The sequence below is a fragment of the Myodes glareolus genome, chromosome 12 (genome assembly GCF_982192425.1).
Source record: "Myodes glareolus chromosome 12, mMyoGla1.1, whole genome shotgun sequence".
NCBI classification, from domain to species: Eukaryota; Metazoa; Chordata; class Mammalia; order Rodentia; family Cricetidae; genus Myodes; species Myodes glareolus.
The window spans coordinates 38,555,686-38,580,090 of NC_142037.1; the positions used below are offsets into that span (position 1 = coordinate 38,555,686).

Sequence of the window (24,405 nt, forward strand, 5' to 3'; positions counted from 1 at the left end):
AACTAGGATAGAAAATAGAAAACTTCTGGCCTTGGCCTTTCTGCTAGCTCTTTCCCATTTATTTATCCACTCCTTTAATAGTGATATTCCTCTAGATACTCTGCCAATAAGTTGCTAGAGCTACTGTCGTGGGTTTACCTACATCTATATATTTCCAAATAGATATTTAGGACCAAAGTATTCTTTCACTGCAAGTCCACACTTCCAATTGGATCCTAAAAGTTCCCATGTGGAATATATGACAAATGTCTCAACTATAGCACATGAACAAGAACACTCATTCCCTTCACCACTAGTCAGCTTTGATTCTGCCCAGTACTGTTAGGATAGCTATGCTATCAACCACCCATCTCTGATCTCTCTACAAATATGGAAATCATCCTTGGTAATCCTTAATTTCCTTTAGGCTTCTAAACTTGACTCGCTTGTTTTTTGTTTTTTTTTTTTTTTAGCACATTTTAGCATTTAAAACTGACTTCCAATGGTCTGCATAGAGTAGGCCTTGCTTTTTCCCTACTATAAGATATTTTAGATTATTTTATGTATATTAGCAATTTTCCTGCGTGTATGAATTAACAGAATCAGTGAATAGAAGAAGATAACAGAAGCAGGAAAAGTATTTTTTGTTTGTTCTGCTATTTTGTGGTGCTGGGGAGCAAACCTAGGGCCTTGGCCACTGAGCAATATCCCGAGCCCAACAGGAAAGATTTTTTATGTGCTTGTCCTGTTTTCCTAGGTATGTAATCAGGACAACAATCCAGCAACCTTTAATGGTCAGGTCAAAAGGGCCCACTTCTGTTTAACTAAAACAACAACAAAAGGCTGGGTTCTGACAGGGGCTCCTATAGAGCCCATCCTTCCGCTCACTCTCCTTCCGCTCTTTTGTTTTCAACCTTCCCGAGGCAAGGCTGGCAACATCTGGTATTGATAGGAAACCCTCACATTTCCTAAGAATTAGAATCTGTTGATTAAAGCAATTACAGTGGCAAACTAATAAAAATGACCATGGAACTTTTGCTGTGGGTTGGACAACCAGTCTTGGAGCCTCACCAGAAGCCCTAAACGATTGAGTGCACCCATCTGTAATGAGCCAGTCTCCTTCCCTGGGTCTAAGCAGATTAAGAGCCCAAATGTCTAAAGTCAAATTATGTTTCTGGTTATACTTATATTTGGAATAGTGTTCATATAGTTAGATCATTAAAACATCTGTTGTCTATTTTAAAAATACTGTTATCTAGTTAAAACTATAATAGTCACTTTGGTTTTTAAGGTAAAAATTTTTTAAAAATAAAAATGTTATATTTGAGTACTAAAAACTACCTTTAAGTTAAGGATAAAGTGACATGTTTATTCAGAGCCTCTCTGGTTTTTGTTGCTTGTTTTGAAAGGACTAATTTTGCTAATTGATTCTAACCTATTTCGTTTTATAAGAAAATACTCTTACATGGGAGGGCTTGGAAGGAGCAAAGGGAAAATGACATAATTATATTATAATCTTAAAAACAATTAAAAAGAAAATGTTCTATTTAAATATTACATGAACTACAATATAATCATATTATTTTCTTTCCACTGCATGTGACACAGAACCAAAATTATCCAGTTAAAGCTGTATCTTTTCCTTAAAAACTCCATACTTTATGTAACACTTATCTTTTAGTGCCTTGGTTTTACTTATTTTCTTTTTTGTAAATTTTATTTTTATTTAGACGTGAGTATATGTGCTCGCAGAGATCAGAAGAAGGTAGCAGAGTCCTGGAACTGGAGTTGCACGCAGTTACGAGCCCCCTGGTGTGGGTGCTGGGAACTGAACTAGGGTCTTTCAGAAGAGCAGCAGGAGCTCTAACTGCTCAGTCATCTTTCCATCCTCTTAGTGACATCTGATCTAGGCTTCCCGCCTGGCAAGGCAAGAGCTCCACCACTCCCCTACACTAGACCACACTTACATTTTTAAATTGTATACCCCTTTCCCAAAACTTTTGTATAGTCTTTAACTTTTTATTATTATTTTCTGCGTATGGGTGGTTTTTTTTGCTTGCATGTGTATCTGTACACCACGTGGATGCCTGGGGCCCGCAGAGCCAGAAGAGGTCACTGTGTTTCTGGAACTGGAGTTACAGATGGTTATAAACTGCCATGTGGGTGCTAGAATCAACCCTGGGTCCTCTGGAAAAGCAGTTGGTGCTCTTATCCAATGAATGAGCCATCTCGCTAGTCCTAGAAGGTTTTCTCTTTTTTATTACATTTATTCACCTTATTTTATAAATGAGTGTTTTGCCTGCTGCAATGTATATAGATGTACCTCATGCATATTTGGTGTGCTCAGAGGTCAGAAGATCCCACTGGATCCCTGGAACTTGAGTTCCAGATGACTATGAGTCATCATGTGTGCTTTTTAAGTAGAACCCAGAACCCAGGTCCTCTGGAAGAACAACATGTGCTCCTAAGTGCTGAGCCATCTCTCTAGGCCCAGAAATTTTTTTTTCCCCTCTCTCTCAGTTTTTTGAGATGAGTTTCTCTGTTTAGTCCTTGCTGTCCTAAAACTCTGTAGACCAGGCTAGATTTGAATTCAGAAATCACCCCGACTTTGCCTCTCGAAAGCTAGAATTAAAGGTTGATGCCACATGCCCAGCAATATCAGTTAAATTTCAGTCATGTTAAGATTTCAAAAAGTTTATATATTATTCAAACATAAAAATAAAGTTCTTTGCTTAATATTTACCTAAGCTTTAATCTAAATTTTTAATATTCTATCAGGAAAAAAGACTGGAAGCTACATGAAACAGTGGGGTGTTGAGGATTTGATGCCCCACCTGCCTGCCTTTTGGTGCCGGCCGCGTGTGGTCACTCACCTCACCGCTAGGCATGATGCATTTCCACTGTCACAATGCTATGAGAAGAGCTGCGCAGTGACACAGCACCCTTAAAGGTCCCAGCCACACCGCATGGCTCTCAGTCTGTCTATCTCATGTCCCCACCTGACACGGACTTTCTCTCTCTTCCCTCTCCTCCAATAAACCTCTTGCATTATCAGATCCTTGTTACGATGTGACTTAGAGGCTCAACTTGGCCAGCTAGCCAAAGGAACCTTTTCTGACACTTACTTTATCATTACAACTTGAGTTATGTCAAAAAACTAGGATTGCAGTTCCAGCTCTGGCAATAAACAATCATGACCAAGGAATCTGCTTCTCACATTCTTATGAAGAGGTCACTCTTCTTCAGCTGTGCTTGAGTGACTGACGCACTTGGAATTGCAGAGGTGGGGGTATAGAAATAGTACTCTGTAATGTGGGCTTGAGCAGACTACTCTTGAGTTTTAGGATGAAGCCCTATTACAACATTAAAGAATTCTAGAACTAACCCAGTGTGTAAGGTACTCAATAACTAACTCAAATAAACAAGTCTTTCTCCTAAGGCAAGCCTCTGTCTACCACAAGATTGGCTTCTGCTGCCCATGATCAATACTAACAAAGTATTGGCATTACTTAGGATCATTCCCTCTTCTGGCATGCATCTAGCACAGGAATTATCTGCTCAATTAAATGTAATGAAGCAAAGCACACTGTCCTAGTTCATCTTACAACTCAACCAGTATCTGAAAGTTCAGGAAACTGGCGGCTTACTGCATCTAACTAGGTTTTTGGTTTGTTTGTTTGTTTGTTTGTTTGCATTTTACAACCAAAAATTTTCATTTCATTTTGTCCTGAAAACCATCTATAAAGTCAGAAGGGCATGGTTAGGGTAGATTTTTGCCAGAGGTAAAGTCCAAATTTAGGAACAAAAACATCTTTATATCTCAAGATGAGAGTTCTTTTCACTATGCATATACAGACCTGCCCTTTTTCACTTAACATACATGCCCAAGGAATAGGCCTAAGGACATATAGAGAGGGCTCTGTCTTAGTACCAGCTTTGTGATCCTCCACCATCTGCCCCCTGCCTAATCCTAAAATAATCATAACTCCAAATTCTAGTTTCTTCAGTAGCATTTTTTTAAATTTTAAAACAGAAAGAATTGAAAAAGATTTTAAAGATCTAATCCGTGTCTTTTTACAAATATAACAGAGAAGTTAAATTACTTGAAAAAGGTCAATTTTTTAGTGATAAAGATTAAAACCAGGTCACTAAGAACCTAGTTTAATTGGTCTTTCCACTACTTATTACTTTTTCCAAAGGAACTGAATATCTTTAAAATCAGCGACCCTCTTTGTCAGTGTTTACAAAGATTTCATCACCAGCTGGGCAGTAGTGGCACGGCGCACACCTTTAACCCCAGCACTGGAAAGGCAGAGGCAGGCGAATCTCTGTGAGTTCGAGGCCAGCCTGATTTACAAGAGCTAGTTCCAGTACAGGCTCCAAAGCTACAGAGAAAACCTGTCTCGAACTGCTCCCCAAAGATTTCATTATCAAATTAAACCCTATGTCTCAAAGCATTCCCTGTACTGCTCTTATAGAAATTTAGGGTGGGAACAGATTATCAAGTCCTCAAAGAGTAAAAATTTTGTGTATGTGAAAGGTATTAGGACTATATTAATAAAATTACACCAGGACTAATTATTGTGGACACTAGCACTAGCCTTCAAGACCTGCAATTGGAGATGTTCATTTGTGTTTTAAGACAGCTCTGTAGCTCCTTGAACTCATTATGTAGCACGGGTTTGTTACAAACATTCCATCTTCCTACCTTTGCCTATGGAATGCTGTAATTACAGACAGGAGCCACCAGAACTGGCTTTTGTTCTCCCTCAGAGAACACGTGGTCTCACAGTACCAGTGGTGGGGCCAGAGGGTCATCCACCTTCTTAAAGGCCTGGGCCCTTTCTGCTATCTCTGGTTCAGCCAGGAACTCACTAATTAGCTGGCTAGATTACAAGTGCTGGGACGAGAGTGACTTTTTGTGTAAGCATGTGGCTGCTGCCGATTTACTGAGTATAATAAGGAACTTCTACCTGGCCCAGTTTCTCTGCTCTTACGCATATTTCTTCCTCTTGCTCCTCTGTGGTACATATTTCTTGTCCAAACTAGTTTCAAAATTACAAATTCTTAAATGTTAAAGGTAAAAAATTGATTCCCTGATACTGAAGAGTGAAGGCCCAATGTGACACCTTAAACATTCAAAGAATTCAAAGAATCTGGACCAAATAGGAAGCAGGAAGAGAACTTTGTACAGCCTAATTCCTTTCTTTTACAGCCAAGGAACCAGATTCCCCACTGGAATGAAGTGACAGTACAGGAAGTGCCTGCATTCCCTGCTGGGTGTTCTCTGCAAACTTTCATACTTTCCCACTTAGAAAAATATATGAGCAGTCATTATTTTATAGCCTACAACACAATTTTCTATTCACAGACAAAGAATCTATGCTAATAACTGGCAAGTCTAGATTCCTTTCAGATTTTCTATAAAGAAAAAACCTTCAAATATTTCAGAGATTATTTGTTGACCCCTTCTTCAGATCAGTGTCTCTTATGTGTTTTGAGCCGTAGTGTCTCACTCTCAGGCTGTGATGAAACCAGCACCCAAGGAAGAGCATATAAAAAGGCTTAAGAGATTTCAAGGTCACCAGAAGCAGACCCTCTGCACTAAAATGTTAAGCTTTATCCATCACTGAATCATGTGTGTGTGTGTGTGTGTGTGTGTGTGTGTGTGTGTGTGTGTGTATTCTACCAAATGATAATACATTTAGCCAGAATTACAATTAGACATTTGATGCTTGTCCTAAAACAAAGCTGTCAAGAAATGTCCTTTCACAATGAAGTATTTCTGTCAACAGAAAACACACGTATGGGTACACATGTGCAGATTGACTTCAGAATCAAAGGGAACTTTTCCTGGATACTCTCATGGTTGTATTTTTTACATAAGGGCAACACAAAATTTTTAAAATAAAATGTATCAGATTCTTTTCACCAACTTCTCTAATATTATTTCACATACCTTCTTCTTTTATCTTAGAGTACCATATGGTTTTCATTATTTTACTATTGTATAAATAAATGTATTATATAAAATTTATTTTAGTTAACATTTATTACATTTAAACTGAATATTTTTAAAAATAAATTAGTTTAGAATGGTTTGCTCACACTTCTCACATTTTTAGAATTTCATTTTATCACTTTCTGGGATATTGGCAACTGAGCCCAGGGCCTCAAGCATGCTCAAGGTAGAGCTCCACATCCAAAAAAAATTTTTTTCTACTTGCGTATGGGTGTTTTGCCTCGATGTATATTTATGCATTAAGTGCATGCAATGCCTACAGAGTCAGAAAAGGATCCCTTGGAACTGGAGTTACAGACATTAAGCATACACACAAGCTGCCATGTGGGTGCTGACAATAAAACCTGGACACTCTGGAAGAGCAGGAAGAGCTCCTAACTGCTGAGCCATCTCTCCAGCACCTCCACCTAATTCTTTTTTGAGACAGGTTTTCACTGTGTTGCTTTGACTAGCATAGAACTTAGTATGTATGCCAGGCTGTCTAAAACTCCTGAGTGCAAGGATTGAAGGCATGTACCACCACTCTCAGCAAATTATTAACTCTTTTACACTGACTTTCTTTTACAACTGTTTTTTACTAAGTTATCTACATATTACAACAACCTAAAAACCAGCCCACAGGATATTTTACAGACTTATTTATTTATTTTTATGTGTACGAGTGCCAGCCCCTCCCCAACCCCCCCCCGTGTGTGTGTGTGTGTGTGTGTGTGTGTGTGTGTGTGTTTTGGGGGGTATATCATATTCATTTCTGATGTAGCCAGAAGAGGCTGTTGGATTTTTCAAATTGGAGTTATGAGTAAATCACCCCATGTGGGTACTGGTGGTCCTGAGTTCACTGCAAGAATAGCACATGCTCTTAACCACTGAGCCACCTCTCCAGCCCCACTATAATCATTTTAAATATTATAATTTCTGTTAAATTCTTCTTAGAAACAAGAGAAAAAATAAATAATTATACTTGATTCATCAAGTTGATCTGTAACAGGATGGTAGGAAGTGACTGAAAGACAGTAAGACGAGAAATAAATAGATAAAAAGTAATATTCATATAGGTAAATGTGCCTAAGTATAGTTATAACTGTGGCAGTGAAAATGAAGGAACAACACAAAATTGATACTCCTAGCAAAACCAGAAATAAGAACTGAGAAGAATGACTGGGCTGGAGAAATGGTTCACTGGGTGTCAGATGTGCAAGCAGGTGGTGGCTGTGCTAGACAGGAGGATCACTAAGGGATGGCTGTCTGCAAGGCTAACTCCAGGTTCAGTGAAAGACCCTGGCTCAAAGGGAAAAGAATAAAAAATGAGTGGTAGGGCAGAGCACCAACATCCTGACTGTGATAAATTTAGATTCTGAAGAATGATAATCCATTCATCAGCAAACACTTCAATTCTTACTAAGGGTAAAGATTTATGTCAAAAATCTGAAATACAAACATATATTATTGATAATAACAGAAGCCTAATTGATAGTAGATATGTATTTTAAGCATCAATAATTAAAACATGAAAATATAAATGAACATTTTAATGAATAACAGCTAAGAAACAGGAATAATATGTGGAAGGGTGTTCCAGTACAGAACTAACATATGTTCATATTTGAAATGAGAAAGGAAAACTGAATAGTACCAGGACATACAGTTGTATTTATTATATAAAAATGACAATAAGGAAACTTAAAAGTAGACCACTCATTTTATACCTTTCCTAAAGCGCTATTAACAGAAAAATTTTATCCATTGAGAAGAAAATGTTAATAATTGCTTCTTTGTTCATTACAGCACTCAGAGTTCCTAACTGCCTTCTAATGTGAACACACATGTATCTGCTTTCCACACCAAAAGCAATACAAAGAAATTCAGACCCTCAATCTCTCCTGGATGTAAGTAATCTTCTTCCACTATTTCATCATAGGTGAATTCCTAATCAAAACAGATTATAATTAACCATCAAAAGTTGTTAAGTTTTAGAGTAATGGGAATTAAAAGATGCAGACCACATGATTACACTTTAATATTTAAACTAAGGCATGTGTAGAGAAACTTGACCTTAACTGCCTTAACTGACCACAAATGAAGAGTTTCAGCTCCAACAAGAACCAAGTTTAGGAATTAAAGTAAGAACTGAAATATATCCCAACACATAGTTAACATGCGAAAGAAGCTAAAGGAAGAGATGGGGAAAATGAAAATTAAAATCATGAACTTAAATTTAGGTAAACAGCAGAACTTTAATTCTCTATAAATTATTTCAATCATTTTAAGGGGGGGAAGACCTTTTTAGAAACTACTATCCCATTATGCTTATATTAAGTCATGGGCAAATAAGAGTAATACTGCACCAACTTTTCTTACCACTGAGCTACAATCTCCCAGGAAAAATACACATTCTTAATGTATTCTTTGATGTATTAAAAATAACTCTAGAATATCAGTTTCAAAGAAAAATGTTAGAACATTGTTTTATCAATAACTAAAAAGATGCAGGATTAAAGCTATTCACCATTATGACACTTGAGTTAAACTTTAACGAGTAATTAAAAAAACAAAACAAAACAAAAACCAGAAGCCAAGAATGCCAGAACTGCCGGTCCCTCAGTCAAATCCTTTTTATATATAAACTCTTAAGGTCTTGCCTTCTTTAAAATGTCCACTCATATCACTAAGATTTCAATTTATAAATATGCACCCATCTGCATTTTATTTCTTTAAGAAGGAAAATCCAAAGAAGTCGCCTTAAACTGATATTACAATAAATATATATATATTTCCTCTCCCTCTCTCTCTCTTTCTTAGTTATCACTAACTAAAACAAAGCAAACCACTTTGGAGAGTTTGGCAGAATCCCCAGAAGGTATTTCGGCATAAAAAGAGTTAATGCCTAGCTCAGCTGGACATCCAGCTGCCTTTTGCAAGCCTCCTAGGTATATTCCCAGCTCACACATTATCAGATTAAAGGAACTGCAAACAACTGGGTTGAAGGCTTCCTTTGTCGAAACCCAGCCTCTTCTTCCTGTGATGTCATATTACAAATCTAGGAAGCTTTTCTTGCTCACTTCAGAGACAGCCCATCTCACAATACAGCTGGCAAGCTCGGAAAGGCCTCCTTCAGCAAGAGCTGACATGCTTAGGAATTCATTTGGAAATCTTTAAAAGACTCTGCCTATCGCCACCTGGAACCAATACAAAGTACCAAAACGGAGACTAAGGAGGAGGAAGTGGTGCCAGAGGACGACGGACTGGGACTATTAAGACTCTGAAGTAAGACTGATAACTGTTGCAAAACATTCTGAACATGAAGACATTTTAACCTTGACGACTGAAGTACAAGTTTACACGAGGACTGGTTGCGTCCAACGTGAAACACAGCTTTTCCTAACGTTTGTGGCTCTATGGGTTGGCTTCCTTGAGTGCCTTTTCTGTCAGTTTACTAAATTCTGGACTCATGGATTTTCTGGAGACCAGAAAATGAGACTATTGTCCTGAAGTATCTACCAGAAACTTTTAAGCAACACATTTCATGTTTCCTTTGAAGACTTCAGAGAAGAAAATATTTAAAAGAAGACAAAAAGAAACAAATAATTTGCAAACCAACTGGCTGTTGCTGCGACCACGTCTGAATCGCAAAGCCGACTGCTGCAGACAAAGGACTGGCTGTGAGCCGCACTGCCTGACAATGGTAAGCTCCAACGGCTCCCACTGCCCTTACGATGACTCCTTTAAGTACTCTTTGTATGGGTGCATGTTCAGCATGGTGTTTGTGCTTGGCCTGATAGCCAATTGTGTTGCGATATACATTTTCATCTGTGCCCTCAAAGTGAGAAATGAAACTACAACGTACATGATTAATCTGGCAATGTCAGATTTGCTTTTCGTCTTTACTTTACCATTTCGGATTTTTTACTTTGCAACTCGGAATTGGCCATTTGGAGATCTTCTCTGTAAGGTTTCAGTAATGCTGTTTTACACCAACATGTATGGAAGCATTCTGTTCTTAACCTGTATCAGTGTAGATCGATTTCTGGCAATCGTCTACCCATTTAAGTCGAAGACTTTAAGAACTAAACGAAATGCAAAGATTGTTTGCATTGCTGTGTGGTTCACAGTGATGGGAGGAAGTGCACCAGCAGTTTTCTTTCAGTCCACCCACTCTCAGGGTAACAATACCTCAGAAGCCTGCTTTGAGAACTTCCCAGCAGCCACATGGAAAACGTATCTCTCCAGGATTGTGATTTTCATTGAAATAGTGGGGTTTTTTATCCCCTTAATTTTGAACGTAACTTGCTCTAGTATGGTGCTAAGAACTTTAAATAAACCTGTTACATTAAGTAGAAGCAAAATGAACAAAACTAAAGTTTTAAGAATGATTTTTGTACACTTGGTTATATTCTGTTTCTGTTTTGTGCCCTACAACATCAATCTTATTTTCTACTCTCTGATGAGAACGCAGACGTTTGTTAACTGCTCTGTGGCTGCAGCAGTGAGGACGATGTACCCAATCACTCTCTGCATTGCTGTTTCCAACTGCTGCTTTGACCCCATTGTTTACTACTTCACTTCAGACACAATCCAGAATTCAATAAAAATGAAAAGCTGGTCTGTTAGAAGAAGTGACTCCAGGTTCTCTGAAGTTCAGGGCACCGAGAATTTTATCCAACACAACCTACAAACCCTAAAAAGTAAGATATTTGATAGTGAATCTGCAATATAAGCTGCCTGCCTAAACCACTGGGACTGCTCCGTGTTCAACTGTGAAAACTGTATTCGTGGAAACTATTTCTTCATCTCCAAAAGAAAAGTAACATATGGACGGTTACATGTTTTTAAAGAAAGTTTGTGTCTGATGTGTTAAACATTAAAATATATTCTATTCTTGTACGCACTCCATGTTCTTGAACCACTTCAATGTGTTCTTTCCTCATTAAAAAAAGAATCTCTAAAGTTAGAGTCTAAAAGCAATTATGATTTAAATAATGTGATATCTGAACTTTTAAAATTTTGTACTACACGAAATGATTTAATTCAAAATTTGTTAATTTATACGGAACCCATTAGACGTTGTTTAAGTAATAGTTTGCTAAATATATTTCACTTCTATTTCATTTTAGATTAAAAGTCATTATCATGCCTTAAACTGCAAACAACAAAGAAAACTAGGTTGAAATAGTCAACCCTTTTTAAGAGTATTTCCCCCAGAGAGTTACTGTAGTCCTCTGCATGACGTTTTTGTCTTTGTAGGCAATTCATAAAACATAGTGTCTAACTATACAATATATCTTGAAATTACCATTTTGATTTATATTCTCGCCACAACAACCAATTTCAAAATGATATATACTATAAAAATTTAAATTAAGGAAACTAATAAAATGTGACCTTGCTAGGTAAATTATTTTAAGGAGTAAAATGTTGCCAAATACTTAATTTGAAAGTACAACAAAAACTTATTCTTTCAGTAATGTTGGCCCAGGAATCACCAGGACAGTGAAACGCAGACTTTTCAGAAAACAAATAACCAAAATATTTCAAATATTAAGTGAACGAAAATGTTATTTCAAGTGGAAAAAACGTTAACATGAAATGTATTAAGCAAGAATATGGCTCCTTACATAGAAAGCAACAAACCTAGATCTAACTAAGCACAGCTATATTTTTGTTTTTACAAAACATGAAAAGGCATAGCTTTCAGCTAGATTTAGAGAAAACTACCAGCTACATAAAAACTTTCAGTTTTCAACATATCCTCTCCCAATTTGGCATTTCCAAAGTTAACTGAAAAAGTCTTCATTTTAGAAAAATGATATGTAAATGAATTCTGCATTCAGTCTATATGGTAAAAAAATCTTAATTTTTGAAGTTTGAGTACAGTATGGACAGCTTTTTTGTGATATGTAAATTTACTTTTTTCTGAGTTTAGGCTGTAATGATTTCAGGCAAAGCGTAATCATTTTCTATCTTAGGCAAGTCCATGTAATAAATAAATAAATAGTACGTAGAAGTTTTCTTTAGAAACTCAGAGTTTTCAATAGGTGTGACTAAGGGAAAATAAACCCTTAACAAGAAACAAACTGGTGAAGAAATTAAGCATATCCTAAGAGAAGTATGTGCATGTTACATATATGTATATGTACAAATATCAGTTGCCATGAGGTTCCTGTAGTCCATGTCACCCTAAAGGAAATAAGTCCACTTAGCAGTCTTAAACATACATTGTTGCGCTGAAAGGCAACTAGCAGTCTTCTGGTCAAGAGGAAAGGATCCCGAAGTTCTGGATTTTTCAGAACTTTCCTGGCTCAGGGAAAATGAGGAAACTCTAAGGGAGATCTCAAAGTATGAATCTTACTTTGAAATATTAGAAACATCAAATAACTGTTAATAGTAAGATCAGTGGAGTTTTTATTTTCTTGTGTGAACAGCATACATGAATCAAAAGTTTTGTAAGATTGTTTTTGTTTTTTAAGACAGGATTCTCAAATTCTATTTTATTTAACTATTTACCTATTTGCTTATGTAGTACCTACACTGAGTATTTATTCATGTGGTTCTAATAAATACCCTATGTGTGTGCACACACACACAAAAACCAAAGTTTTCTTTGCCCCCTCCCAGTGGAGGCACACTTAACTGTCTAAGTCTCAAAAAACAAAGTCAGATTTTCTTTGATCAATATGATACTAACATAAGAATTTAATTTTTAAAAATATTTTTCTTTTAAGATTTATTTATTTATTACATATACAGTGTTCTACCTGCATGCCAGAAGAGGGCGCCAAATATCATTACAGATGATTATAAGCTACTATGTGGTTGCTGGGACTTGAACTCAGGACCTTTGGAAGAGGCAGTCAGTGGTCTTAACTTATTAGCCATCTTTCCAGCCCAAGAATTCAACTCTAGCAGTTACAACCTTAACTCTTACTATTTGATTCGCCAGTTTTACACTGTATTTGTTAAATCTTTACCATCTAGGTAAGTTCAAACAGCTGCTTAAAAGAAACAAATAAGCAAACATTTTAAGGGCTGCATTGTTGGTTAATTGGGTTAAAAAGTTTGCCATGCTTTTACACCTCAGTTGAAACCCTCCTAAAGGCAGAGAGCGAGACTGTTCCTGTGTAATGTGCACATCCCTCATGTTTACTGCCTTGTTCTCACCTGGATCACTTATTTCCTAGACTTACTACATTCCTCTTTTTTCCTTTTTTCTCTTTTTCCTAGATATGACAATTTCACTTTTCTTAAGGTCCAGAATATTTTCTTCTTTGGGTTTCTTTCTCATTTTTCTAAAGTATATTCTCTAGTAACTTCATGTCAAAAAAAGATATACAAAAAGTACACTCCCCCAGTCCTTTTATGTCTGAAAACTGTCCTCGTGGATGATAATACTAGACTATCAAATATCTAGTACTTTTGATGAAAACTGCAGTGGTGATCTGCATTTCACTTTCCACAAATAATTAATTTTTAACTTTCCCATTAACCTAACTCTGATCTTTTTTTTACTTTTTATTTTTATTTGTTGGAGGAGGTCACTTGTTCTTCCCAGCAGCCCAGAACCAAAATAATGGCACAGAAACTATAGTAATTAAATCCCTGGCCCATTAGCTCTAGCTTCTTATTGGCTAACTCTTACATATTAATTTAACCCATTTTTATTAATCTGTATATCACCACGATACCATGCCACGAGCTCCATGCCCCCCCCCCCCCCGCCTACCTTCTCCCAGCATTCAGTCCAGTTTTCCCTGCCTACCTAAGTTCTGCCCTATCAGCAGGCCAAGACAGTTTCTTTATTCACTAACCAATAAAAGCAACACATAGACAGAAGGACCTCTCAAACCATTTCCCCTTTTGTGTTTAAACAAAAAGGAAGGTTTTAACTTTAATATAGTAAAATTACATATAACAAAAGTTACCAAGTGAGAATTACAGTTACAATATTTATATCTACTTTATTTTTTATCATAACTAAGGAAAACTATAACTATAAATTCTTCAACTTCATCAAAGACTCCTGAAGGACATAATGTTAACTAAGTAAACAGGAAGTGCATTGTAAGCAACTTCCAAAACTCTAGAATTGACAAGAGACATCTCACTGCCTGGACAGTCACGTTTTTCTGTTCACTGGGGCATCCATCTTCAGCCTACTGGTCCATGGTATCCAGTAAACTTTTCCGTGAAGTAGGAAATTTCAAAGACAGTTCCACCTATATTGGCAGTTTGTCAGTCATTTTCTTCTGTGTTCTGCTTTGTTTTTTGAGTCAGGTGTTTTCTGGGTAGCCCTGGCTGTCCTGGAACTCACTCTGTAGATTATGCTGGCCTCGAACTCACAAAGATCCACCTGCCTCTGCCTCCCAAGTGCTCAGATCAAAGGCATGCACCACCACTACCACCTGGTTTTAACTCTGATTTTTGACCAAATGTATACTCGTCATCATGCTTAGCACACCAAGTGGGACTTTTCTGTCTAAAGCTTCCATATTCTCATTAGCTTTGGAAAATTTTATTCCATTATTTTTATTATATTCTTTCCTTGATTTTTTCCCCCTGACATTTACTGAAGAGAAGAAAAATGGATCAAATATGCCTTCAAGATAAGAAGCAATGTAACCTAATCCAATAGTACAAGTGTTTCTTGTATTTCTCTCCAGGAAAAATTATCTCTACATCCCTAGCTCACTGAAATCTGTTACAGAAGTCTCAACGTAACTGATTCTGCTCTGATTCTCTCTTTGACATCAATAGGAAACTGCAGGTCTGGCTGTTTATGTGTATACAAAATCTGAATGTGGGCTGGCTAGGCATATATAGATGGTCCCTGATTTCTAATGGCTTGGCTTACTGTTTTCTTTATAATAGCATGAATGAAGTACGCATTACATAGAAACCATGCTTCAAACTGAATTTTTATCTTTTCTAAGGTCAGGAACATGTCCCATGATATCTCTTCAATACTAGGCGACAGCAGAGTCACAAGTGTCCCAATAGCCACGTAATGACAGGCCAGACAAGTTACTTTTCAGGTTAAAGGTATCAAACTCATAACTTGCAATGGGTTTATGAGGACATTTCCCACAGTTAGATTAGAACAATTTATATTTGTGTAGATTATGCACTGCACAATAGAACTAGGCTTCAGCCCAAATTCTGCACACTTCTGATTTACCAGCACAGGGGCAAGTGCACTTTGAAGCTCCCAAGGGACTGGCATGGCTCCCTGGGGCAAAGGGTCAAGGACTTCATTGTTCTCAGACCACTAACAGCAATATCTAGAAACATGGTAAAATAAAAAATTCTTGACCCTCAACCGGAAAACATTGGGGTTCTGCCCAACAATCCATAATCTGTGTTTTAACAAGACCTCCAGATGATCGGATAAATACCGGCTTGGACTCCAGTTATTGACAACTCTTGTATTTGCTTAGAAGCTAAAGCTCCCACAGTGCTGAAAGCACTGTGCTATGTGTGTTCTTAGTATTGCGGTCTAGTATACGCTCTTACAGCCATCAAAACACCTTCATTTCATTTTTATCCTGGAAAATGAATTAATCCCTCTACTTCCATTGTTCCTTTCCACGTGACGGTCTGAGATCCCAGAGTTTGTCCTGATAATATGTGCCTGTGTGAGAATTTGTTTCTTTCTTGTTGTTCTATAAAGCCCGAGGACAGAGGAAAGAGAAGTATGTGGTCAGAAGTCTGTTAGTTTGAACTAGAAAAATTATTTTAAGAAACAAGTATAGAAAAGAAGGTTAGCTGGATAAGAACAAAAAGAAGGAAGAAAGGGACGGGACAGGGAAAAAAGAAGGAACAGTTTAAGTTACACATGGAAAGTTATGCTATTAAAAGCCTTTGGTAAAACCAAAGGATTCTTTCATAAATCTTTTCATTATAAACAATATAATCTTCAAAATAATCTTTTAAAGAAAGGATACTTTTATAACTAATTTTACATCAGTATTAGCGCATACTTTAAAACATAAAGATCAATGTCTCAAAACTATAATATGTGTAGTATTTTAAAATTTAGAAAATTTTGTGTAATATGAACAATAAAATATTCACCCTGAACAAAATTGTAGGCTGCTCAGGGGAAAGATGTAATACCTGATGAACAGAACAAGGAGTCGATTTAACTACAAATGGCTGCTTAGCGCTTAGCACTAAAATTACACCACTTGGCTAACGTCACTCATGGAATTTCTGCTGGTGGCTAAAATGACTGGTTTCAAAATTGGGCTATACTTTATGAAGAAGTCCTCAGGACTTCTTCAGATCAAAAATGACTAAAACACATACAACTGAGTTCAATTATAGCTACTGAGCAAATAAAAACAATAAGATTTTTTTAAAAAAAATAAATTAAAAAAGGGGAAAAAAAAAGACAGTTGCAAAGGCCAGGGAGAACACATTTGCATGCCATGCTACCTTCAGTCTCCACAAGCATGGAGCCATTAACTTTCATTTGAATTTAACTGTAGAAAAGTTTGTTACCAGAAGAGTTTGTTAAACGTACAAATCAGATGAAACTGATATTGCTCCACAAGCACATAGTACTAACAAATGTCCAATCCGGAAAAAGAAAGCAAAAGCTATTTTCAGGAACAAATGAATCCAGAGACTCCTATCCTTAGTCCTTCCTCTGACACTCTCATTTCAATGCTTACAGGAAAAAAAATGAAAATAAAAACAATGAATTTAAAAACTAGCATTTCTTAATATGAATAGGAAAAAAATTCCAAATTATCTAAAATATGCTAAAGGATAACAATAAAAAAGACCAAATATTGTAATTTAAATTATATATTGTAATTTAAAGAACAATAATCTGAGCTGGGTGATGGTGGCCTATGCCTTTACTCCCAGCACTTGCGAGGCAGAGGCAGGCGGATCTCTGCCAGCCTGGTCTACAAGAGCTAGTTTCAGGACAGGCTCCAAAGCTTGCTTAAATAAATAAATAAATAAACTGTTAGATTTTTTAAAAAAAGAAAACATAAAAGAGTGTAATAAAAATCTTACAGAGAAATTCTGTTTCATACAATTTTTTTCCCTAGATAAGAAACAAACCTTGGGTCTTGGGCATGTTAAACAAGTATTCCATCTTGTGATGCATGTCCAGCCCTGAGTTCTAAATAACAATGGCTATTCTGGAACTCAATACTCTCCTGCCTCTGCCTTTTAAATGCTTAGGCTACAGATATACACCATGCCTAGCTTCTCTGTTGTATTTTAATGAAAGGTAAAAAACAAACAAACAAAAAACATGTAAGAAAATAACCTAAAATTTAGCAATAATGATTTAAAAAATCCAGAAGAGTAAGAAACAAACCTATTTTCTGTTCTACATTTCATCACCACTGTTTTGTTTATTAACTTTTAAATTAGGTTTGTTTTATTGTGCTAGGGTGTGGGGAGAGCATGCACACACCTGTGGAAGTTGATTCTCTTCTTCCACATGGGGTACTAGGGACTAAACTCAAGCTGTCAGCCTTGGAGGTGAGCGCCTTTACTCTCTGAGCTATGCCGCTAACCCATATGTTTTACATCCATCACTTCTAGCAACACAGGGAAAGCAAAACAAAATAAAACAACTTTTGATATTTGGTCATTTTTAAACAAAACTAGGAAACATTAAAAACCATTAAGTAAATTTAAAGAACATATATGCAAGTGCCATAACCACACATGTTGAAGAGACTGGACTGTAAGCCCAGAGGGAGAGCCAGGTCATACATGTTCAGGAAAGAGAAGTGACAGAAGCTGTGCTGGTTTACAAATAGGAATGTCGCGATGATGACTTAGAGACAACTGCTCGTTTTATTGCCTCTTACTCACAACTGTCTTACTCTGCCGGAAAACCCAGAGACTACCCAGTTAAGATAAATGTTTCATAAGAGATTTCACTTTTGCTTGCACATTCAGAACTCTATCCTCACTATACTAGCCAAGAAATGACAAGCTGAATGTAGAGATTTCGGGACTGTATGGCCCATAATGATCTTCTAAATTAGAGAAGTTATACTTCCATCCCATGGGTAAAGGACAGAAGACACTTCTTAACCATTCTATGGTTGTTGTCTCTTGTCCTTTTGTACTTGAACAGTGAACTAGCACTGCCCTGGAGTAATTACTGACATGAATCATAAGCAAAGTAATATAATAAATTCTAACTGCCATGTAACAGCCAAGAGTAGCCACATGTAACAAAGCTGGGACTCAATGACCTCCCCCCAACCCCAGAATATTTACTACTTGGAGAAGACCACAGGGTGGAGGAAGCAAAGAAAGGGAAAAGTTCTCAAAGTGGAGGAGTAAGCTAGGACAAACTATCCAAGACTTCTGTGTCCCCAGTTCTCCTTCTTATAAATCACTGCATAGGTGAGGAAAGAGAATAAAGCAAAGGAAATCACAATTAGGTGCGGTATTTCTCAATACCCTTTGCATAAATGCTGATTCATTATCCCTCACAACAGTTCTGGAAGCTTAGTATATCTCCACTTACAGAATAGAAAACTTTATGGAGTGAGCCATGATTTGCTTACAAAAATCTCATCTTACTTTAGGTATAAACTAGTGACAGCAGGGTTTACTCCTCAAGGCTTCCATGAGTAAATGAAGTCCAGCAGCCCACATTCCAGGTGCCTGTGATAGAAACAGCAAGAGGCAAGCAAAAGCATACAAGGAAAGAAATCTATCACTGTGACCCATATGCTAACCATCATGTGACTAATCACGTGGAAAGGTGGCACAGAAGTTGGGAGAAGACCACAGCCAGAGCCTTAGGTTGTGTTTCCCAACTACTCTGTGTCTTGGTTTCTTCACCTACGAAAAGCAGGAGCTCCGACTTCATAAGCTCTACGAAGTAAATAAATTCGTACACACAGGCACCCTTTTACAGTACCCATACACATTGCCTCTTATTGTTCCTACATCAACTATTTTATGTGTGTGGGGAGATGCTGGCCTATATGAAGATCAGGAAAATTCCAAAGGTATGCGACTGATTTTTCCCCCTAAGCATTGCTTCCTAAAACAAGGTTCCACATATTATTAAAATGCATTTTTAAACAGCTATATTGATTGATCACTTGGCTGGTTTTTATTTTTCAAGATAGGATCTCACTATGTAGCTCTAGCTGGCTTGAAACTCAATATATAGTGACCAGGGTGCCTCCTGAGTGCTGGGATCAAAGGTGTACATCACTACATCTTGCCTTGGATTTTTTTTAATTTCTTAATTTGTTTAGTACTTTGAGCCAATGTACAAACTAAGAGGATAGGTAATATATATTGTTTGGATGGTGTGGTGTGGAAGGGACAAGGTAAACAGACAAATCATACGTATCCATAGAGAAATCCAGCAGTGCACAGTGCCCGTGTGTTAAAGAAGACAAGCACACGGAGAAAAGACTTAGAGTCAAGTACTAGAAATCATTTAAACAAAGATTTAGACATGGAAAACATATTACGTTCAAAACCATAATCAGAGCCAGGAGGCAGTGGTGCACACCTTTAATCCCAGCACTCCTCAGGCAGAGGCAGTTCAAGTTCTCTGAGTTCAAGGCCAGCCTGGTCTACAGAGTGAGTTCCAGGACAGACGGGGTTAATTACACAGAGAAACCCTGTCTTGGAAAACAAAAACAAAAACACCATAATCAGGTCTTCATCAGGGTTTAGGTTTTCAAAAAGTATTTGTAAAAAAGATTTCTACTGATTTACAGCAGTTGTCCTCCTTTCTTTAGGTTTTCTGTTTGAACGTATTTCATAAAGTAGAGAACCTTATAGAAACACCCTTAGTTCTTTATTAACTATGCACAATTATTAAACTGACCTTCTGTTTGAGCCCTTCTAAAGTGGTCATATATGCATACCTCAGTGGATTATCATTTAAACAATAAAGTAATTATTCACTATGCTATCTTCAATTTTATCTGTATTTCTACTGGAGATCTACATATTTAATTCTCCCTAGCAATTTCTTTAGATTGTAGTAGGTATATTGTTCTTTGTCACATTCAGTGTCTGAATACACATTATCCACTGTCATGGAATAAAAGAACTGTGAATGACCTGATAGAGCAACAGAGCATTTTACTAGAAATCATCATGGAATTTGCAGTCAAGCCAACTTGGTTTCAAATACCAACTGGGTGACTGATAGACATTATTTAACCTTCCTGAACCAGTTCCCACATTTAGAGGATGGTAAGAATACTTATCGTCAACTCATAGGATTCTTACGACAATTACAATAGGCAAACACTCTTGATGAACAAGAACACTGAAGCTGGTTAATAAATGTTGGATTCCCGTCTATATTCAATGTCTCTTTCCTCACAGGCAAGCTAAGAATCATGACTACATTTTCTTTTTGCCTTTAGAGAACTAACAGAATCTTACTGAAAGTTCTTTAAGAATTTAAGTTCACCTGAAATCAGTCATCAAGTATCCTGCTACTCTATGGAGGGAGAAAGGGCTCATGAGCCTCTGCCCCTACTAAGGAGATATTAACAGTTGATGGTTTCTGGGGGAGGAACAGCCCATTTCCTTTAGAGATTTAGCCTCTGGTAGGCTGGTCATGCTCCGTGGGTAACCCCACACCCATGAGTATATAGACCCAATGGGTTACTTTAGAGGAGAACAACCACTTGGGAAAGCGGTGGGTAGGGGAAGAGGTGGAAAGTGCATCTGGGAGAAGGTGGGGGGAAGAGTGAAGGTGAATATGATAAAAATACATTGTAAAAAATCTCTAATAAAAATTTATTTAAGTCGGGTGATCACAGCACACGCCTTTAATCCCGGCACTCAGGAGACAGAGGCAGGAGGAGTTGGAGGACAGCCTGGTCTACAGAGTAAGTTCCAGGACAACCAGGGTGGTTACATAGAGAAACTCTATCTCAAAACAAAAACAAACCACAAAAAAATTAAAAAATTAAATTTTAAAGAAGAAACAGAGGAAAGAAAGAAGGGAGGAAAGGAGGAAAAGAGGAAGGAAGGATCCTGATACCCTAGAGGGTGACCTAGGCATGAAGAGCAGGGGGAACTTGTTGAAAATCCTGAATCTTGACCCACCTTCTTAAGAAGAATCTGTGTGTTTAGAGATCTCAAGATGGTTCCTATGATCATTAAAGTTTGAAATGCACTACCAAAAAACCAGTCCTTAACATGAAAAAACATGCTGTCAAAGTTTGTCACATATCTTAGAGAACAAAGGGTATGTACAATAGTACATTAAAGATTTAATTAGCTTAGGAAAGGAAGCTACAGGCAACCTCTTTTTTTGGAGGGGGTGTCTGGAGACAGGATTGCCCTGGTTGTCTTGGAATTCTTAAACTCATAGAGATCCACCTGTCTCTGCTTCCTATATATTTAATCCTTGGGATTAAATCCTTGCACCATCACTGCCTGTCTTAAAGGTAGCTTCTTATAGACTGGTAATATAACTGTCACGGCAAAAGAGACATTCTAAAAACAGACACTCATGCCTGTCTCTGACTACCAAACTACTGAAACAATGGATCCCAAATTAATTTTTCCTAGGAATCCAGACTGAAGGAAGGAAAGGTTGAATCATTGTGTCAGCAAGAGGAGGCACTTGCCTTCTTCACAGAAATCTTACATAGTCTTGACAACTTAACAATAAGCCAAGTTGATGAGTGGGACCACACCCTGAAGAAGACTGCTGAGTTAGGCATGCCTCTTGGACCTTGTTTCAGGACCCAAACATAGACTTGGTCATAACAGAACTCCATTTGTTCCTCTTCCCAAAGTGCCACATAGAATAATTTGTCGTCCTTTGTGCTTTACTATTACTCATCTCTATTTGTTTACTGGAGACAAGTGACCAAGTGTAGCTTGTTGGGGTTTCCAGAGCTCAGGTTTTAACCCCCAGAATTCTGGTAATAGTAAGGCAATAAAACAATGAAAAATAACAAGCCATCTGAGGAACACAAGATGAGAATTCCTCAATGATAAAAGGTACAAAAAAAAAAGCCTTGTGGTTAATATAGATAAGAATTATGGGTTAATTTAAGATAAAAGTTAGTTAACAAAAATCCTGAGATAATAGGCCAAGGAGTTTATAATTAAACAAACAAACAAACAAAAACAACTCATCTGTGAGAAGAGGACAAGTAGAGGAAAAGCACTGGGTAAAAAAGAACATTTGGGGCAGGAGAGCTTGTTCATTGGCACAGAGCACCAGATACTCTTATAGAAGACCCAGTTACTGTTCCAGCACCCACATGGTGACTCACAATAGCCATAATTTCAAATCCAGCGGATATGGTATCTTCTTCTGATCTCCATAGGCACCAGACGCACAAGTGGTATACACACATGTAAGCAAAATACCACACATGTAACATAAAATAAATAAATCTAAGAAAAACATTTAAGCCGTAACATTCTCAAAAAGCAAATGAGGGCTCCAGTGCGTTAACATAATAATGTCTACAATGGTATCTTTGGCTCAAAAGCAAAGTACTAAAATATGCTTTGCTAAAGAAGAAAGGAAGAATGCACTCTGTTTCAAGAATTCTCCAAGCCCCACCACCACACTAGTACATAAAGTTCTCTGGTGTACTCCCTTTTATAAAATACCTCCTTTACTAAGAGGGCTAGTTTTTCATTTTTATCAAGAGTAATTTGGGGAGGGGTTTCTTGGTGTATTTTCAGTTTGTTTCTAAGACATGGCTTCCCTCTGTAGCCTAGGCACGCCTGAAACTCATAAGACAACATGCTGCTGCAGCTGTTGAGTGCTGGATGTAACACAACTCTTAGGGCCACTTTCACATTCATCTATCATTGCACATTTCCAAAACCGCTGCAAGTCTCTTCTCATCCATGTGCGATTACTATTTTGACTCTTGTCCATTTTTTTCTTTTTTCTTTTCCACGGCACAGCACAGCACGGTAATTCACTTCTCTACTAGATCACAAGCTCCTAGGAGGCTTGGGGCTGTTTCTCATGTCATATTTATTTCACTTGGGCAATTACAGTTCTTTCAAAATAGCTGATGTGGAGACTATCACGTCCTTCTCAAAAAAAAAAAAATATGAAGAATGGAACTAAGAAACAAGAAAATGAGACCTCTGTATTATCTTTTTTAAAAAAAATTTTTATTTAATCATTTATAAACCATGAGGAAATTCAAAAGAATATGGATTCACATTCAATAGTGATAAATAATTCTGAACCTTTAAAGAATTTTCTAAAAACAGTATGTCTGTAGTAGAAGGACGTGAACCTCTTTGCCTGTCTGAACTGGTAAAATATGTTTTTATCTTAAGAGTCTAGGTTCAATTACCAGCACTACCAACCGTCAAATAAAATGGACAATGAAAAAATTAAAATATATGCATCAATTTACAAAGGAAGAAAAAAAAGACATTGGATTGTACATGGAAGAGCTAGGACTTAAAATTTAAGTTTTCTGATCCCATATCTTACATCAGACATGCCAACTCCCAGTGAAGTAGACTATTCATTTGGTCTATTTCAGAGATGAAAGAATTCTGTGGCTAAGTAAGTAGGCTAGAGAGAAGGGTTATGATACGAAAGCCAAACTATCACAGCCCCTGCAAAAAGGCTAAGTTTTTTCATAAGGCAAAAGAAGGTACTTCAGGTTCTTGTACAGAAACAAGGCATGAACAAACTTAAAAAGATTAATTTGTAATAAAGTATAAGGCAGAAGGCAGCACAAAAGATACCTTTCAGAATGGTTACTATGATGTAAAAACAAAACCCAGATAACCAAAATAAACACGTGAGAGACACAGTAAAGTGTTTTTCGAGAAATCAGTGTTCTACATCACACACACACACACACACACACACACACGGAAAACTTTAAACTAGAGGAAAAGCAGATATTGGGAAGCCAATGTGATACCAAATAATAAAGCAGTGCAGAGGGTGAAGGCCCAGGAGTCTTCATAGCAAACGCAGAGGGGAAAGGCCAAGACAGCATGCCCCTACTCTCCTCAAGGCTGGCTAAACTAACCTGTGCCAGTGCTAAAGGCACAGAGCACTCAGAGTAACCGAGGACTCACTAGATGCTAGATGTTGATCATACCAGCAACATATGAAGTTATCTGTAGAATGACATTATAATACAGAATTCACGGAAAGCTCATGAAATGAACCAAAAGTCCACCCCAAGGTAACATCAAAGCACCAAACTTTCTCTTTCCTCCAGCCTGCTTTCAAGCCCTTACCTTGAGGCCTTAGATAAACTGTTTTCTGCTGAAACTATGCACTTCTCCACAGTATTTTCTTTTTCAGAAATGCAAGAACCTGCATCAGTTATTATCAAATCGTATTCTGAATAAGTATTTTCAACTTTGACTATGAAGCCACACCTCCCACATCACCCAGGAACAAACTAGTTAATTGTGGAAAC

The 24,405-nt window shown here is 37.3% G+C and overlaps 2 protein-coding genes across 2 annotated transcripts in view; one reads left to right on the forward strand and one right to left on the reverse strand.

Annotated features, from left to right (window-relative positions):
- Rb1 (RB transcriptional corepressor 1) overlaps positions 1-24,405 on the reverse strand; it is a 135,862-nt gene that overhangs the window by 30,470 nt on the left and 80,987 nt on the right. The gene's annotated exons all lie outside the window — the stretch shown is intronic.
- Positions 9,039-10,891, forward strand: Lpar6 (lysophosphatidic acid receptor 6). Its single transcript, XM_048421907.3, has one exon. The coding sequence runs from the start codon at positions 9,525-9,527 to the stop codon at positions 10,713-10,715; it is 1,191 nt and encodes a 396-aa protein (XP_048277864.1). The 5' UTR covers positions 9,039-9,524; the 3' UTR covers positions 10,716-10,891.

What these genes read in the sequence shown, in the direction of transcription:
- Lpar6 (XM_048421907.3), top strand. Translation starts at nt 9,525, where the DNA reads ATGTTTCCTTTGAAGACTTCAGAGAAGAAAATATTTAAAAGAAGACAA.